At 38.8% G+C, this 18,666-nt stretch overlaps 1 protein-coding gene and 1 long non-coding RNA gene across 2 annotated transcripts; one reads left to right on the top strand and one right to left on the bottom strand.

Annotated features, from left to right (window-relative positions):
• Positions 1-310: 310 nt before the first annotated feature.
• LOC140246917 (fibrous sheath-interacting protein 1-like) lies at positions 311-11,138 on the bottom strand. Its single transcript, XM_072326241.1, has 10 exons — positions 11,044-11,138; positions 9,536-9,758; positions 7,890-8,499; positions 7,407-7,517; positions 6,769-6,911; positions 6,030-6,137; positions 5,332-5,493; positions 4,348-4,500; positions 2,884-3,274; positions 311-2,047 (listed from the first exon to the last, which is right to left on the bottom strand). The coding sequence occupies exons 2-10, from the start codon at positions 9,719-9,721 to the stop codon at positions 1,887-1,889; spliced, it is 2,025 nt and encodes a 674-aa protein (XP_072182342.1). The 5' UTR covers positions 9,722-9,758; positions 11,044-11,138; the 3' UTR covers positions 311-1,886.
• A 1,594-nt stretch (positions 11,139-12,732) lies between these two features.
• LOC140246910 (uncharacterized) lies at positions 12,733-17,921 on the top strand. The gene is made up of 6 exons (XR_011902567.1): positions 12,733-12,880; positions 13,563-13,587; positions 14,037-14,090; positions 15,177-15,251; positions 16,543-16,639; positions 17,475-17,921. It is a non-coding gene; the product is annotated as an uncharacterized lncRNA (long non-coding RNA).
• The last annotated feature ends 745 nt before the right edge of the window (positions 17,922-18,666 follow it).

Here is an 18,666-nt window from a genome sequence, read left to right as displayed (position 1 = left end):
TTTATGTGTCTGTATATATGTATCTGTATGCCTGTATGTGCAGATGTTTATGTGTCTGCATGTCAATATGCACGTGTGTGTGTGTGTGTGTGTCTGTGTGTGTGTGTGTGTGGTGGACTGTCTTGCATGACAAATGACAATGACAGCGATGAACACTAATTTTTTGACACTGCTGTGCAAATTATAAATGACTAGCCAAGAGAGTATGAGACACACAGTCCAAGGCAGTACAATAATGTTGCATTTTGCAAATATTGAAATATTTATTTACACGGCATATTTCAAGAATGGAAAAAGTTGCAACAAAGAATATAATTCGAATTTTATTCCTTTGTCTGTAACAGAAGGCCAACAGTCCAGTAAGGATAAGAATTAAGGTGTACAATAAAAACATACCGACGAAAAGAATATCACTGGTTGTATCACTTCAGACGTCAATGCTATCAATTCTACAGAAATGGGGAGGTGTGTAAAATAAACAGAACAATCCATTAAGGTAGGAGCAGCATCGGCAATATACACGCTGTCTACAGACTTCAAAGTGGGCTAATATTGTGTTTCATTTGTTTTCCTCCTGTTTTTCAGCTCAGAGCATTTTTCTCCGAGTCCAGTTCTGTGAAGAATGCATGATAGAGATCCTATTTAAGGATACAACAAGTGCATTATTTCTGCCTTGCTTTGCAATGTCCTCAAAAACACCACCATCCTCGACACAGATGCACCACGGAAAGAAACCAATACACAAACTGTGTGGAGAAAATTTTCCTCTACGTGAAATGACAACTAGCTAGCTAAAATCATTATTTCAGGGTAACTGTTATTTCTTTGAAGCAGGCCTTGGAAAAGAGTGAGACAATGACAGTTGTATCTTTTGCTATTCCATTGCACAGCAAGTCCTTTAAAATAGTTATTGATAGTTCAAAACCATAGAGAACATTGTGGCATTACCATAACAAAGACAAGGTGGTTAGGGCATTTTAACTGTGCCCCCCCCCCCCCTTCCTCCAGCTACCCTATGTCATAAATGGTCACATATCTATCACTACCACCACTCTGGATAAAATCTAGCAATCTGACAGCTATGTCACTGCTGCACATAGTCGGTTGAAATTACCTCATATGAGCGAGTCTTTTATGTAATTCCGTTGAAATAATCTGTACATGGAAGCAAAGGTTACCAATCCATTTGGAATTGAGTATGTCACTTAAGAATCCACTTTACACGCACTACAACTTCCAGGCTATGCCAGGCAGGCAGCAGGTAGAACAGTGAAGGCACACCTTTACAGGAAATCAAATAGTTGAAATGAGATGAAAGAGAAACAGAGATTTGAACCTGTAACCTACTGGTTCAAATGGCTGTGATGTAACCACTGGGCTAAATTTGGCAACCAGTAAATGGAGCACTTGAGATGTCTGGAAGAGAGCTTTTCCTGCACACTGCATGGCAAACTCAACTGGAAAGACACATATTTGATACACAACTTTGGCCTAGTCTGTTATGTGACAAACCACACATGTTGATGAGGCACATGAAGAGTCATAGGAGAGTTTGATAACAAGGGTTTGTTTCATGTAAGTCTTGTGAGAGACTTCTTGCTCATAAGACACACTTATGAGAGACTTCATGAAGTGGATTTTACTTCTCTCTGAAAGTCTCTCATAGCTTCATATGAGTGACTTTGGCCATTCTGACATTTGTGTAAAGACTTTTATGTGATGACTTCATGAAACAGACCCCAGGAATATCTAACACTGTAAAAAATCAGAGTAAAATACAAATTATAGACAGTGCAGAGTATGTGAGTCCCAAGTCAACATCAATATATTTAATACATCTCATTCTCATCCTATATGTTATGGGCAAAGGACAGGGTATTATCATGCTATCTGTCCATAGAGGCATTCAATTCATCATCATCCAGATCTCTGTCAACCTCCAGCTGGTGATCGTTAGTGCTGTGGTTTCGCGACTGCAGCATGGTTGTGCGTGGGTTCTTCAACAGTTGTTGGATCATGTCATGAGACACCAGACTCCGTGATGTATCTACATCAAAGAAGGACAAACATAAAATCACCATTGTACCATCAGGAATGTATGCAAAAAAAAAAAAAAAAGCAGATTGTATCAGGCTTGAATCCATTCTTCATTCATCATTAACAGTGTATAAACTACTGATGGGGCTACCCTGGGTAAAGAATACTGAATGAATGAATAAATAAGTAAATAGATAGATAGATAGATAGATAGATAGATAGATAGATAGATAGACAGATAGATAGATAAATGAATAAATGAGCTAAGAATATCAACAGTGGGATATATGAGGGAAATGCTTTGTCAAAGTATTTCACTGTTTTCAATGAAATGTAAAAGAAATGACATGAAGTATAATAAGCATTATCAAAATATATCTTTGTCACAAAATCAAGATGCAGTTATGAGGTGCTAAATGGACAATAAAATATTTTTACCAACAAGCAAATATAGTCAGTACTTCCTAGACATGTGTCTGATCTTACTGATATTTGTTTATTGATCCTTGCTCTCCTATCAATTGTGATTGAAATGAAGACTTTTGTGGCTAACTTTTTCCGGAACAAATACTGGAGAAAAAGCAAGCAAGTAAAGAATAGTCATGCTGCCCCTGAGTTACTACAGACAATGACAAATTTAAGGTAACAGGAAAGGGGAAGGGGAAGTTCAGAGACTGTGCATGGCTGATGCCTTTACTTTCCGACCCCCTGAATACCTGTTCAACTTTGCATTGATGTCAAAACAAAGAAAATCTTACTCCAAATTTTCTGTTACAAACATTTACACTTGCATAATATACTACTCAGATTTCCTGAATGAGAAGAAAAGGGACTGTTGGTACTCACTCAAACTCATTTCAGATCTAGGAGAGTCTCCCAGGGACAAACCCAGCTGGTGGGGGGATTCCCTGCTGGTGGTCACTTCTGTCTCTGTCCTGCTACTAGCCCTGGTGCTTGGGGCATTCTCAAGGGCCAGTAGCCCCAGGCTGGCCTTGGCCTCTGAGAGCAGCTGCTGCAGCTTGTCATCAGACAGCTTCTTCTCCTGGCTGCCCACAGCCCCATTGGGAGCTTCCGTCTGGTTGGTGTTAGCCCTTGGGGAGGCGGAAGGAGAGGAGGAGGTGGAGGACATGGCTGGTAGGCGGGGCGATGTGATCTCTGTCATGGTACGGTCACTGGCCTCAGAGCATCGCTGAAATAGGGCATTCAGTTGGGCCTTTGACAGCGATGGGGATGAGATCTAGAGAGGAAAGGGGAAAAAAAGGAATTAGGCTTTCAACATGCTTTTATTTATATTCTAATCATTGTTACTGCTGATGCTGCCATTGCCTGAGGGGCAGAAGGGTGTTATTATCTGGGATTTTTTACAGTAGATAATAATGTTTGCTGATTAATACCTTCCTGTTTTTTCATCTCTAATGATCATAAAGGACCGAGTGTCACCATGGTCATGGACTTTGATGCAGCAATTCAGTACAATTCTAACTGTCTGTGATAATCAATGTGTCTGGTGGATGAAACACATCTCTGCCTTGGTATTGTTTTGTCTGTGAATAACATAAAACTGTTAATGACATCAATCATGCTTGGAGCAAGCAACCATCATCCATTGAATCACAGGCAATGGAATCCCATTTTCTTTGCTCAATTTCCCCCCCCCCCCCCAAAAAAAAAAGGACAATCTGGCTTGAATACACTACACTGTGAAAGGTCAAAAAACCCTCGAACCCTTTCAATGCTTCATACTGAAAAATAACATTTTTGTACACCTTTTTTTAATTTTCTCTCATCTCAGAGAAAAACTGTAAAATCCATATTTACATACATGTATTTTATTTAAAGGCAGGAATCATAGAATGTTAACGGAGGTCTCTAGTTTGAATTCACAAAAGTGGTTTAAATTTTGACCATGGTTTAAATCTCGGCAATGGACTAAAATAAGCATGAAATAGACATATCTTTGGCATGCATGTATCAACACACATTTGTTACTGGATGTCGGGTGGCGTACGCAATCTGTCAATTGTATATACACAGAAGAAATTTGCATGAACCATGGTCTAAATTTAAACCACCTTCATGAATGTGGGTCTTTGAGTTTAATACAAGTATGTTTCAGGTGGCTGCTATCATCCAACATGACCTGCACGAGCTGCCACCTTGGGTGGATAATGATAAAGAGAGAAGGGGATAGATTGGTTGGAGTGTGTGAAGGTCAAACACTAATGTTGCCATACTCAGAGTCCTGTTTTGCAGACACAAGAAGGCAAAAGAGCCAGAAATGAATCTTTCTCCAAGATCCTCCCTCCTTACCTCATCCTCCACCTGAAGCTGAAGGTGGGCCAGCTCCTCCTCAATGTCCTTCAGTCTCTCCTGCTGGGTCCTGCTCTCCTTTGTCTCCTGTAGGATCCGCTCCCCAAGCTCAAAGGCCAGGGGGTTGAAGGAGGAGGTGCCACGTTCTGCCAACTTGAGTAGTCATAATGAAATGCACAAAACTATCATCAGCCAGTCAAGTCCCATGAATCAAATTGCTGTACCTTGGTGCTGTGTCTTTTCATTATGATAACTACTACTTGTTCGTGTTTCATAAGATTCAAGTAAAAAACCTCTTACAGATTTTTTTTTTTTTTAAATTCATAATTGTGTCCACTGAAGACTTTCAAAGCCTCATAACTGAAACAGTTAGGATTGATTCTTAGATGATTCTTTCAAAGTGGCAATGGTTTAATTTCCTTCTGATTTTGGGCAGATTTAACTAATTAACCAGTTACATTTAATCTTTGTCCAATACTGTAAAAGTGGATATTTTCACGCGACTAATTTTTCGCGCTCGGCCCGATAAGAAGAGTTTCAAGTGTTTTTAATTCCGCGAAATCAAGACAGTAAGTACTAGAACATATGGCATGCAAGAATATTCATGTGCTTTTATTTTTGTGCTAGTTTCTGGTTGCACGAAATGCGCGAAAATGTCAACACCGTGAAAATTTCCACTTTTGCAATATACCATATTATGCAGTGAAATTCAATGCTGCCAGTTTACAGACAACATTATCATTTTTGTGGGTCCTCTAGGACTTGCTAGGCTATTACTAATGGTTTATAAGATGGAATCAATCTTCTCCTTTTACTGATTAAAAAATGCAAGATTGGTAAATGGTGTACTAACACATATTACACATATGTGTAATTTATTACACATATGGGTAATCTATTATTTATAGATGACATGTAAATCATGCAAAATTAACAGGTACATGTCTTATACATGACAAAAAAGATAAAAAATAAAATCCTCACCAGAGATGGAGTGCTACAGATGCTGATAAAGTCATCAGCAGGGAGTAGGTTTTTCAGTTTCTCATCAATGTCTTCTAGGAGTTTCTGGCTGTCAGTGTCTGGTTTGTAGCCTGTCCCAGGCATGGCCTTCAGCTGAAGCCCAGCTACTTCTGGTTGTGTGGCCTGACAAACCCAACAGCAACAAAAACACACAGGATTAGCAGTCATTGCAAAAACATAATACTCATCGCAATAAGCACGATTGTCATATACATAAAATGTTTCATAAATAAAATTTTGCTAGCCCCTTGTTGCATCTCAGTTCTGACTATCATTCTATTTCACATGATACAGAAATCTTCCATAAATGATGACAGAATCTTTTGGTGAAACTAAGAAGGAGTGTACAATTGTGACCACAAAATTAAATGTTGTGAAAAAGCATACCAGATATCTCATCATTTTATGGAGCAAGAACCTTATCTCTGTTTGAGACATTGCCTCCCCCTTCCCCCATCCCATTTCAACCCCTTCCCTCTCACTCCTTACCATACCCCTTTTGAGCAGGTGGCAACTGACAATCTACAAAATTGGAATAAGTGGCAGGGAGCATGAGGGGTAAGCAGAGAAAGTGGAGTGAGAGAGGGAGATGGACTGTGTGGAGTGAAAGGAAGCAGGTGAGATGAGAAGCTTCTGGGTGGCCACGCCTAGCAACGTACCTCTGTGGGATCCTCCTCACCGAGCATCTCAACATCCTGGAGTAGGTCCTCCAGGCGCTTCTTCTCATCGTCAGTCATGGCGATCAGGCTGCCGGCATCCGATGCCAACTAAACGGATATATGAAAGAAAAATGAAATAACATTATGGGGACAGGATTTGAGACAATGCACGGATGATATCACAGAAAATTGACACAAACACAGTTTCTAACTAATGGAATCAACAAATAGCTGACACTACGTTAACATAATTATTCTTTCTGTCTTTCACAAGACTCATTTGGACAGTTGTGCTAATGTGCATGTATCCATACAGGCTTGGTTGAACTCCAAATCTGTCAGTAAATCTCAAATGCAGTTTTGCTTCTTTCATTTCATTTTGGTTGTCCTGGTAATGCAAAAAAAGAAAAAGGTTTGTGACCACCAGCCTTTCAATAACACTCAATCAAAACTATTCATCCAATACAGTTATCAGGTTTACCCCTCCAAGGAATTTAAAATACTGTTGGTCAGTCAAAATGCAATTTTAGTCATTCTGGGCCCTGTTATATGAAGAGTTATAATTGATTAAATATTTGATTTCAATTGTAAGTCTATGGCAGCCTATGTGGTAAGGAAATTTATAATTGATTATTTCTTTTGATAAAACTGGGCCCTGGTCACTTGTAAAGGACAAGAAGAAATGATATTGATGTGCAGAACTCTGTGAACTGAGGCACAATGATTTTGGGATGCTCACATCGATATTTCTCTGGACAAAGTCTGGTTCATCCTCCTTCCTGCCTTGGGTGCCACCGCCTCCTCCTCCCCCAGGGGGTCTGGGTCGCCTCTGGTTCTTTGTCTCCCTTGGTGATGTCTTGGAGGACCGTCTGGATCTTCTCTCTGAGAAGCATTGTGATATAAGGTGGAGGATAATTCACACAGAACATGTCACACAATTTTCGACCACCATCACAATTGACCTTGCCCTGCAATCTGCAGACCAGTTGTTTTATTGGGGTATTTCGGTTTTCATATGATCGGCCCCCAGCATTGTACTCATCCAACACGTAATGGGAGCATACTGTACAATATTGAACACGAACCTCTGTATCTTTGTGAAAGTATTGAATGTATAATTGACCTTCTCTATCACAGGTATACTGGGACTGTGGGAAGTTAATTTTCTAAAGAATTTGAGATTTACCGCTATCAGCTACATGTGTATATGCATCAAACCTCGTGGAGCCTCAACTGAAATAGATTTCCAACTTGGCTGATGCCTATGTAGAGAATGAGAGAATGTTTTTGAATGGTCTTGTAACTTGTGTATAACTACATTGGCAAGAGTCATGATTCATGCAAAAATGACCACAGCATCAACAGTCACTACCTCACCTGATGTTGATTGCTGATTGGAGGATGAGCTGGCTGCTCTGTGGGATGGACTTCCCTCTGGAGGCTGTGTGGCAAACACTGGAGTTGATGGGATATCATCTGTATTCACTCCTGTAATAGATGACACAAGAGTACATAACTTGTGACACAAGTAACTGAGAAAAAGTAATTTTGCCATGAAGTTTAAATAAAGTGGTTGAATCACAACTGTTGATGAACTACTACATTTTGCTTAGTGTAAAGTATCTTTAAATATCCTTAAATATGTGGGTAATGTCTTCCATGAATGTCTTCCTCATAAATGTCCAATTAACCATTCTTATCATGAATAAACCTCACAACCCATTATCATCATTATTGGTATCTCAAATAACATCATTATTGTCATCATTATCATGAAAATCATAATCACCATTGCCATCATCTTCATTACGAGGTAAGATATCAGTAAACCCTCCATATTACTTGCATCCAGTGCACTACCTTCATCATGGCTGATGGGAGGTACCAGGGCCAGGAACCGAGTGGTGTTCTCTGTGGCCTCCCGGGACTTGCCGCCTCCCTCCTCCTTGATGGAGTCCAGCTCCACCTCCAGCTGGTGGTGGAGGAGTTTCCGCTGCCTCTTCACCTCCCGCTCCCTCGTCACCTTGGTGGAGAGAATGCGGTCCAGCTTGCGCATCTTCTTGATGGCCCTCCGCAGCTCCGGGTCTGTGATGCCTGCTAAATCAGCATCAGGGTCCTCATTGCCCTCCTCCTCCTTTCCGATTCCCTCCCCTGGAGGAGGTTCTCCTGTTCCCGTATTCAGGGAATGAGGGGATGCATGGCTGGACTCTACGCCATCTTCAAAGTTATTGGCATCACTTACATCATCAGCATCACTGGCACTGTCATTAGACTCTTCTGTTTTGGCAAGGAGTAAATCTAGGCTGCGAATTCTGCTCTCAGCCCCGCCAACTCTTGAGGCCTTATTTTCACTGCGATAGAAACCTGAACAAGCTTTGTTGTCCAGATTAGTGTCATAATCGTCACCTGTTGCATCCTCAGCATCATCTTCTGAGGAGCTGAGATATTCCATCACTGCCATATCATTTGTCTGTCACACAAATATAAATGGAAACATACAGGAAAACAAGCTATACAAAATGCTTTATACAGCAAAAGTCCATACAATAGTAATCTGGTTGCTACCTCTTTCACTGTTTTCATCATACTGTGATATATACATTGAAGAAATGTTGTGTTCTCAGCCTCATATGGAATCATCGTTTTATAAATTCATCAAGCTATTGTACATTGAAGTACTTAGTATTCCATGCAATGCAAATCAGTGCACTGTGTGACCAAAGACTCAAATAACCACTGTGTAAGCTGTTATTTGTGAATCACAGTGGGATCGCAAATTTAACAACACACGAAAATGTTGCAGTGAGCTAGGGTAACAATGCATTTACGACAGCGTCCATGTCAATTTGCGAAAGCAACATCTTGTGAAACTGTCCCTGACCTCTTAATGCGTGAAAATATCTGTAAGCAGAAATAAAAGATTATACAATATCTCACTATCTCATCTGAATTCTATCGTTTCAAAGACATTTTAAAAAAATAATGTTTTTGATCAAATGTATAATTGCATTAACATGCAAATTGTATGATATGGATATTACAGGAGAGCAAGTACAAGTTCTCACTTCAAATAGGAAATGCATATTATGTGATTAACCAAAATTGATTTGACAAACACATTCAAGGGTTTCAAGGAGCAGTTCAGGTGCTTGGTAGCTATCTGAGAAAGGCAATTTTGTAATATTCACTTTAGTTTATTTGTTTTTATATTGGGGGGGGGGGAGGGGATGAGGGGTTGTTGTGATTGCTCCATTTCTTTCTGGACTTTAACAAATCCCACCTGTCAACCAAAATTTACAACTTTAGGTGATTTGAATTTATTTCATTTACGCAAATTTCAATTGTGTAGCTATACATGTTTATTGTTAACCTCATATGAGTAAACAGGTCAATGCAAAATGGGATGCAGACATGTACATGGGCAATTAGGTACTCCATATCTAAGCCATATATTTTACATAAACTACCTCTGTGAATTTGGGTATTTAGTGCCACTTAATAGGTACCTCTTGTAGCAGAATATCGGGGTCAGGAGGCAGGATCTCAAAGGAACTGCTGGTGTTGCTTGGTGGTCTGTTGATGGGACTGGATGTGCCAGTGTAGCTGTTCAATGATACCCTGCTGCCTGGTCTGTGGCGATGGGTTCTGGCCGGCCTGGTGATGTCATCTAGACTTCCCCTTGTGATGTCCATTGTTCCCCGCACAGTTTCAGTCAGGAAGATCCTAACACTTCACACATCCAAGAGCACAAATTTCTTGTGTTTGTTTTTAATCAACACATACAATAATTGTCCATTGACCATGAACAAGAGATATAGGAGGGTGCAATGCAAGTGATGGAGCATAAGATGCTAAAGTCAGTGCATGTGATAATATGGTAATGACGGTATCTCCAGCATGCATACTAAATACTGTACGAACTGAAATTTTCGCGTACAGATATTTTTGCGAATTGCTACTATCAGGACATTTTCACGTGTTGTTAATTTCGCGGTTGCGAGGTCTAACTGTACTTATCTATTCGCACGTTGTTATTTTCGCATGTTGTTATTTTCGCGGTTCAAAGGCGATTCGCGAAATTCGCAAAAATAAAACCACCGCGAAAATTTCAGCTCGTACAGTACATCTCTAGTCTATGCCACTCTGAGTAATAGGTTCTACAGACTGAGCTTGAGAAAAAAGGGGAACCAAATGTAACTATGTTAAAAGGTTTATGTAGCTGTAGATATATGGCTGTTGATTTGAAGGAATTGCCACACATGCAAAATTTTTAAGCTTGTGGGTGGAATACTCTTGATGTAGATACACAGCATGTAGCCTATGTAATTTGGAAGAATTGTCAATCACGTCGCAGGAGCATCAATGCACCAAGACCACCAAATTGCATTGATCGTACCGACAGTGACTAAACGAAAATATCAGCAATAAACATCATAATCTTGTCAGGGAATCTACCAGAGCAGACGGTGGTGGGAACCACCTCCCTGATTGAAAATTTGTAGCAAAGTCTTTGTCGTGCTCTTGCTATGATTATCATAAAAAATTCATATCATTGAATTGGGGACATTGCTCAATCTGTGTGCATAAAATGGGCAAACAAACTGGAAATTTAATGTTAGGCACTACAATTCTAAAAGATTTAGAATACTAAAACTGTTATGCACGAGACACACAATGAAGAGTCGCGTACTACACTAGAACTCTATATGTATTTACAAAATTGTACTACATCGGTAGTCGTAGCGAGCCACAAATGGCACATCAGTATCATCCCTGCCCTGGCTAGCCCGACCAGACGCCGTGCGGGGAACAGCGACTGGGCTGTGGTGTAATTATGGCATTATGCCCCGGCTGGCTGGCTACGTTGTATGTATGAAGATTGCCCCATCACTGCCCATCGATTGCTGTGAGCCGAGCTCCAAGTTAAATGATACCCCGACAACACAAGCATTTGATAATCATCTGTAAGACCTGGTACGTCAAAGTGACATTTCCATCTGAAGTTCATGCTTACCGAGTTTTGTTGATTCCAGCTCATTTTCAGAAAATAATCAAAATTACGAAGAGCTGAGTCCACGATCACAGGACCAACCTCTCCACGGTTCCTACGCTACGGTAAACGATCCTATTTCTCTAGAAACATAGATGGCGCTATTATAATTTACTGTAACTGATCAGCTACCCAAAAGAATGGTAAAGAATGTATCATCCGGTGTACTCCTCTGGCGGAGGTGCCAACTTCTTGTCGATCAACTTAGCTTCTCTTACACAAACTTTTTGCTGCTGATCACAGTAGAAAATTATGTCATGAATTTCACAATTAAAGTAAATTCTACATAGATTAGATTATCTTAACGCACAGTAAACCAGTCTGAAGTATTAAAATCAAATATCATCTCAAGAAAGTTGCGAACGATTATTCTACCGGCAATTACGTGATTTTTCCTTTTTTTTTTTTTTTTTTTTTCGATTGAGTAAGCATCACGACTGTTGGTAGAATACTAGCTTATCTTCAATCGAATGGATTATAAGATATAACAACCTATAGCTCCCTACCAATGAAGGATAAGTAGAGCAATTACTTTCATTTTTCTTATTGAAAAACAAGCTCAAATTTCGCATTATCATGGATACGGGGGTTCTGTAGTCAGAATTCTTTTTGTGGCTTTACTGATTTGTAATGTATTCCTCATCGATTCGTCTGCTTTCGATTCAGTGTTAGCACTTAGGCCTAATTATCGTCAATTCACAAAGTGGTGGCACAAAATATCATATCCTAGTTCTGTGAGAGTAATTTCCTCTGACTTTCACCATTATTATGCCTTTGTCTACTAACTTATACAGTTGTTCGGCAAAAAAAAACAAAAACAAACAAACAAACCCGGAATGGAATATCACTCGTTTGAGCATTGTACCAAGGAGATAAATCACCTTTTATACATATAGGCCTACATTCTGTATGATGAAGATATGTGACCAGTGGGCCTACGTCCTTGATTTCCTCTCACCTCCCTGATTGTACGCACAAGACAGTGGCGGATCTACCGGGATGGGGTGGGGTATATAGGGTTGGGGTAACCCCCCTCCCCTTTGGACTCCTTATTGTTTTCTTTTTCTTTGAGGGTTAGGGAATTTAATATCTTCTCCCCTCCAGCTTTTTTTTTTCTTTTTTTTCTTTTTTTTCTTTTTTTTTTTTTGCTTGCTTGCTTGCTTGCTTGTTAGAAGAAAAGTGGCAGCTAAATATGTGACAATTTTGTTTGTTTGTTTTTTTTTTTTGCTTGTAAGACGAATTTGTGGCAGCAAAAACAAAATGTGAAGACTTTTTTTTTTTTTTTGCTTGTCAGGACGTAAACTCTCTTTCTCTCTCCCCCACCCCCCTTTTAGCAAAAAATCTAGATCTGCCCCTGCACACAATATTAAGACATCCAAGCAAATGAGAAAGAAACTGCTTCCTGCTGTAATTCTGTCCTCGAGAGGCACTCACACATAGGCGTTCAGTTTTCAGTCTCTTCTATGACCTATACTCATTGCATTACGTAATATCAGGAAAGCTTGAAAGGAGAATTGTTTCCACTTCACCCATATTAATACATCACTGTGCTCACACACAATACGCGCGCAACCTAATCGATTAGGCGTGATGAACACAGAGAATTCTGTACGATTAGAGTTCTGTGGATGAACATATACAGCGGAACGGACAGTCTGCAGAATTAACTACATTCTCGGGTGTGGTGTGTAGATTCGGTACTAACGTTCAGGTTGTCGCTTGCATCGACTTTCTTTTTGAGAACTTTTGCAAGCACCCAGTGCGATCTCACCATGCCAGTCAAGATTAAAGTGAAATACTGGTAAGATGTTTGATCCTTTTGTTTTCCATTAAGATTTTTTGACATGATAGAGTTTTCATAGTTTCGTGATTTTAGTATAATGACAAAATATGGGAGCAACGTTTTGTGCCATAAGCGCGCATGATCACCATATACACCTGTACATTCATACCTCGATCATCTTCCGCGTTGAGTGTATGCGGAATCCATTGATCCTTTCTGGCTTGTGTTACGTATATATGTTTGAATGAACGCCCGAGTATTAAGAATACCATGACAGACAGTCTCCAGGAAAGCTTAAAATATCAGAATGTTGTTGTGCGTTCACTCATCACGCTCTCTAGGTCTGTGACACTCCCAATCATATCATTCTCGCACTAGATCTTTCCCTCCTCACTGTATTTATTATGATTGTAAATTTAGGCATGCTTCGCAATAACTCCACACCAAGCAATGAGAAACTTTGTCTTGAACCATTTCTTCCGAGATTCGGATGTGAGATGTGTTTGTTTTGTTTTATCAACTCTATTGGGAAAATGCAAAATCTCTTGAGGCAATGGTTAAACTGGATTGCACTGAATATGATTATGTTGACCTTATAAAGCTGTTATTTGTCAATAATGAAATAAAATGATGATGATAAATAGCGCAAGATATTGTAGTACAAATTTGTAATATCTGCCTTATGTCTTTATTCTTTCAGTGGCGGATGAGGGTACGGGTCCCGGGTAAGTAACTCCGAACTCTTGTGGGTTTTTCAATATTCCGTAAAATTTAAATCAGGGAGTCATCTGTGTTTGATTAGCTGTCGCAATACTAATACTGGGCGTGTTACGTTTTTATTGTGAAAATTATTACGTTATAAATGGCCTACTGTAGTAAATCACGTCAGACATCATCTAGAGATGATACCTGACGTGTTCCATTGTTGATTTAATTGCCAATTCATCTCACACAAAAAAGTTGATATTTGCCGTTCACATTGGGACATTGAAAGCTCTTTATTGATTAAGATGAGTATAAGAAATGAACGCAAACAACATGCAGGAGCACTGAGCGTGTTTGTGCTTTACAATCTCATGTCTATTAAATAATATGAAGATATTGATTCAGAAGGGGAGTTAATATGCAACTAACCTGGTAAATTATACTTGAAATTTTCCATTACCATGCACAGTTTTACCGGTTATCCTCGGACCTGAAAGACAGATTCGGGGATGATGTTGACGTGGTAAGTACATGATAAATCGATCGGATTTTTTTTTTTTTTTAATAACAATAATCATATCACTCTGGAGAAACCGTCAATTCTAAGTCCTTGCAGACAACTATTTTATAGTCCTGCTTGTTGTTAGGTTGATTTTTTATAAATATAGGCCTAAATGTTTTTTGATTATTGTTCAGCATGCCGACGCTGAAAGCAATACCAATAGAAACTTAAGTAAACGACAAGAGTGTGAGAATATGGACAATTGGCGGATGACTTTATAATGTTGCAAGGTTTCAAGATATCGTACTGTAATCAAAATAATAAACAACCTGTGCATTTGATATAACCAACTATAGTAATAATAGGTTATGATATCATAATTTGCAATAGACAAATACATTACAGTATATACTGTTTCACAGACAAATGAATGAGAAACAAAGATCATCCTGAATCAGAAAACAATTATGAAATAAATGACATGAAAGGAAATTAATAAATCCACACCATCGGAACTATATGTTGTACACGTAGTTTTGACACGTAATACTCGGTTTCAATAATCAAATATGAATATTGTCTCCTGGATTATAAGCATGAGCATGTTAACCAAGGAGGTAGTTTGGTTCAATCTGTATCATTTTGTAAGTAGGCCCTATAAGTTCGTGACTTGTTGTAGTGACGCTATATCATCCTTGTATCGTCGCCTTTTCCCCGAATAAAATTCGCGGTCGTTCACCAGTCACAACTTCTTCCGTATAGGTAACGGGTGTTTAATCTTTTGTATTTCATATGCCGTGACTATGTTTCACCGTTGCATCGGAATTAGGTGCGTGTTCCCTCATCTATACGCTCTACAGTATCCTAAACTACATGTTCTGTCACAATCAGATTCACAATGAATAGTATTCACAAGCTCGGCCTCTGACTAAGGTGAAGTAAACTACTTTGGCTATTCATTCGCTCTTAGTTTGTACTAAACTCGTAAGCCACTATCCCGTATACAAATATCAGGCATCATCTCACAGCACAATTATTACGACCTTATCGACAGATCATCAACCTTTTACTGTTATTTTATATCTCATTGTCTTTCCCTATTCGCAGGAGGGAGAGAGGGCCAATGGACTGACAGGAGAGATGGAAGTTTTTGTCAATGACAAGCTCGTCCATTCCAAGAAGGTATATAATACACTGTCACTGCACATAAAACCCACTGATCAACATTGTCATTGTTTAAATTCGCGAAGTTCTTCCGTCGAGATATTTTCATTGCAACTGATTGACAAATTTACGTCGATGTAGGGCAGTTGCGGTTGTCATTGTTTGTTAAACGACTCTCCTTATCATTAGGGCCGTCATGCTGTCTTTTTCCCCCTTTTTGCTCACACATTGTTATTATCACATAGGCACCGTATTTATATGAGTGTACCGGTACTGATAATCGTATTTACACTTTCCGGAACCTTTCTTCCGGCACATACGGGAAATTATACAAATACATTATCCTTGCTAAACCGTATCTTTGTGCAAGCTTTCAGTACGCATCTTTTTTTTTTCTTTTTTTTTTTATTTCAAGCTCATGCAGGCATTATACACCCCATATGGCATATTCACCACCTCGATCTGTGATTGATATGACCTCTCTAGTAACGTTGTCAAGGATGGTTGGTTTTACTTTTGTACATTACACACATGTATATTTCATTTCTGTGCCGGTAGTTTGTCATGCACTGCATTTTTCAGTGCGCCTTCAACGATACAAAATGATTGACTCGGGCAGAGCCTATAATAATATGATGAACTCAGGCTGCTTATTCTGCTTATAGACATACACTGACAAATGCATCAGTCTGCAGCTTTCTGGTGTAATGACATATAATCTATAGTTCTGACTTAATTCCTTTACTGATTAATGATCTGTCAGTTTCAACTCATTGTTTGTTTTGTTTTGTTCAGGAAATATAGTTAACAGATTTATTGTATTTTGTTGACATTGTAGAAGCGCTTTGAGTCTGCATAGAAAAAAAAATATTGGTTATTATGATTAACAAGCACTATAGGTAATAACTTAACTTCACAGGCCATAAACGTTTACGTTTGTACGCAAGAAATGAGACATTGTTTCAAAACGTTGTTACGAGATAACATCATGGATCCTAATGTTTGTATCCGGTGTCGGTGCACAGTGACACAAGAAAAGAAACAGTTGGTGACTGACCTAGATTGCAATGACTATGTTCCGGGGAGTGTGGGGGCGGGGGTTGTCGTTAGCATTCACCATTACACGTTAGCTAAGCATGGTGTAAAAACAAACAGACAAACAAAAACAAAACAAAAAAAAAACCCAACAACAACAACAAAACAAAACAAAAATCTGATACTCATGTAACATGTGTTGGACTTAGAGTTACGAAATCCACGTACTTCTTTCTCTTTTTTTCTTTCGAAATTTGCTCTCATCCGATGTTAGAACGGAGACGGTATGGTCGACAACGATGAAAAGTTGCAGAAGATCGTGGCGGCCGTAAATTCGGCTAAGTGAAAGGTGTTGTCTTTCGCTGAAACAGGTATGAGTACGCATTTTCCCAGAGGCTGTTAAATGAACCCTTTGGTGATTTTCCTGGTTTGGTTACCGTATTTTCTAATCTTCCATCGCAACATCAATAAATTTGAGTGTTTTTTTTTTTTTTATAATCTGAATTCAGCTGTTTACTGGATAATTGCCTGTAAAACTATATTATAACACAACATTTATTGGAAGGCACTGCCGAAACACTTTTTTCATAAGTAACTGAGGTTTGCCACCCACTAACAATTCATTTGATTCGCCGTGAGAAAGACGGAGCTGTCACTTATTGTTCAGAGTTCATTGAATATTGGAGAACTGTATAGCTAAAACCCTTTTGCAAGTTTTTCCGAGACTCGTGAAATCACCAACACGTTGGCAATTGAAGTTGTACTCTACAGACCGAATAACTTATACTTACCCATAGTCGAAATTGCCGTAAGCAAGGTTAATCAAAATTTCGTAGTAATCAGTTCTTTCCATAATGACTTGAAGCTCTTTGTATATGCATCCGTTTGAGTAAAGACAAAGACATTTCAAAAGTGAATTCGACCGAAAATTAGTTTGTTGCATTTCCAGCATATTTTGAACAATAATTGCACAGTTTTGACTTATGGCTGGATGACATTGTCCTCCTCCTCATTCTTCTGAAATTTTGATATCTGAACACGATATCGTTATCGTATTATGTGTGTGCTTTCGATTCCTGCATACTGTTGTCTTTTTGTCGCCATGTTTCTCCTCCTCCTCCTCTTTATTTTTGTCTGTATCGCGACGGAGCTGGGCGATTATGTATGCGAAAAAAAAATGTTCCCCCTCATATTCTTTCTTCACAGCTGAACAGCTCCAGCTCGTGCATTGTGGCTATCCTTATCATGACGGATGTAACCCAAAAGTAGTTCCAGCTGCTCGGTTTTATCTCGAATATTCCAGAAGGAGACACCAGATTGCCCAAGCTTGAAAGATTCAGTTGTGCATCAACATTTTTTTCTTTTAGTGTAATGTTTGCATTTGTTTATTATTGTTGTTATTGTTGTTGTTATTATTATTATTTCTATATCGTTTTTATTATCAATATTATTATTATTCGATCATAATAGATTTATTCTGTATTTTAGATCCATTGCCTGGTCTCATAATTTCTTTCTAATAAGATTCCACACAAAAGCAAGCTCCGGAGTTTTTCGCTATTTGAGTTCTTCACTATCACTGTTTACATAATTATATGCTTGCATCATTGAATGGGGGGGGGGATTCAAGTGTCTGAACATTCCACTTGAGTTAACGATGTTTTTAGCCCTAATGAACTGATTCCAAATTTAAGTAATGACCACACGAAGATCACACCAAATTAATTTGGCATATATATATATATATATATATATATATAACATATATACATATTACCTTCTAAACATACACATGCCGTATTTTCTTTGTTGCACACATTCCACATTTTCTAAAATCTACATGTCTTGATCTGTTGTCTGTTTTTTTTTTTATTTCATGTATACTGTTAAGGAAAATAAAGTGAGATCGATGAAATAGAACAACCATTTTGTGTTTAATTCGTATAGTGCTGCGATGGATAGAAACATGGGGTGTCCAAACGTGTGCCACGGTGTACTATATAGCGTGATGATTAAGTGTGTGTGTGTGTGTGTGTGTGTGTGTGTGTATGCATATGTGCGTGTGAGTGATGGCGAATTGTTTGAATTATTAAAAACTTGAGATAAAATAAGAGTGCCACGATATTTTTTTACTGATTTTTGTTCGATGGAGTTGATATTGATATCCACATAGTGTTTACAATTAATGTACATTGTATCTTTTAGTATACTTAATTGGCTGCATGCTTCAAAAACATGATATGTGAATGAAGTTAAGGATGGTTTTGCAGTCGCAACTTTTTACTTTTTTCACTATAAGAAAAAGAAGCACGTCATTTTCAGTAGAACGGCACTGAATTGTTGCTCATTATTATCAGACAGGACTAGCTAATCAACGCTCACCTACACAAAAAGTCAC

This window comes from Diadema setosum, chromosome 1 (genome assembly GCF_964275005.1).
Source record: "Diadema setosum chromosome 1, eeDiaSeto1, whole genome shotgun sequence".
Classification (NCBI taxonomy): domain Eukaryota; kingdom Metazoa; phylum Echinodermata; class Echinoidea; order Diadematoida; family Diadematidae; genus Diadema; species Diadema setosum.
Note: the sequence above shows the minus strand (reverse complement) of the source record. Positions and strands in the feature narration are given on the sequence as shown.

What these genes read in the sequence shown, in the direction of transcription:
- LOC140246917 (XM_072326241.1), bottom strand. Translation starts at nt 9,721, where the DNA reads ATGGACATCACAAGGGGAAGTCTAGATGACATCACCAGGCCGGCCAGA. An exon ending in GTGAGGAGGATCCCACAGAG is followed by an intron (nt 5,494 to 6,029) that starts GTACGTTGCTAG and finishes TGGGTTTGTCAG; the next exon opens with GCCACACAACCAGAAGTAGC. An exon ending in TCTGTAGCACTCCATCTCTG is followed by an intron (nt 4,501 to 5,331) that starts GTGAGGATTTTA and finishes TGACTACTCAAG; the next exon opens with TTGGCAGAACGTGGCACCTC.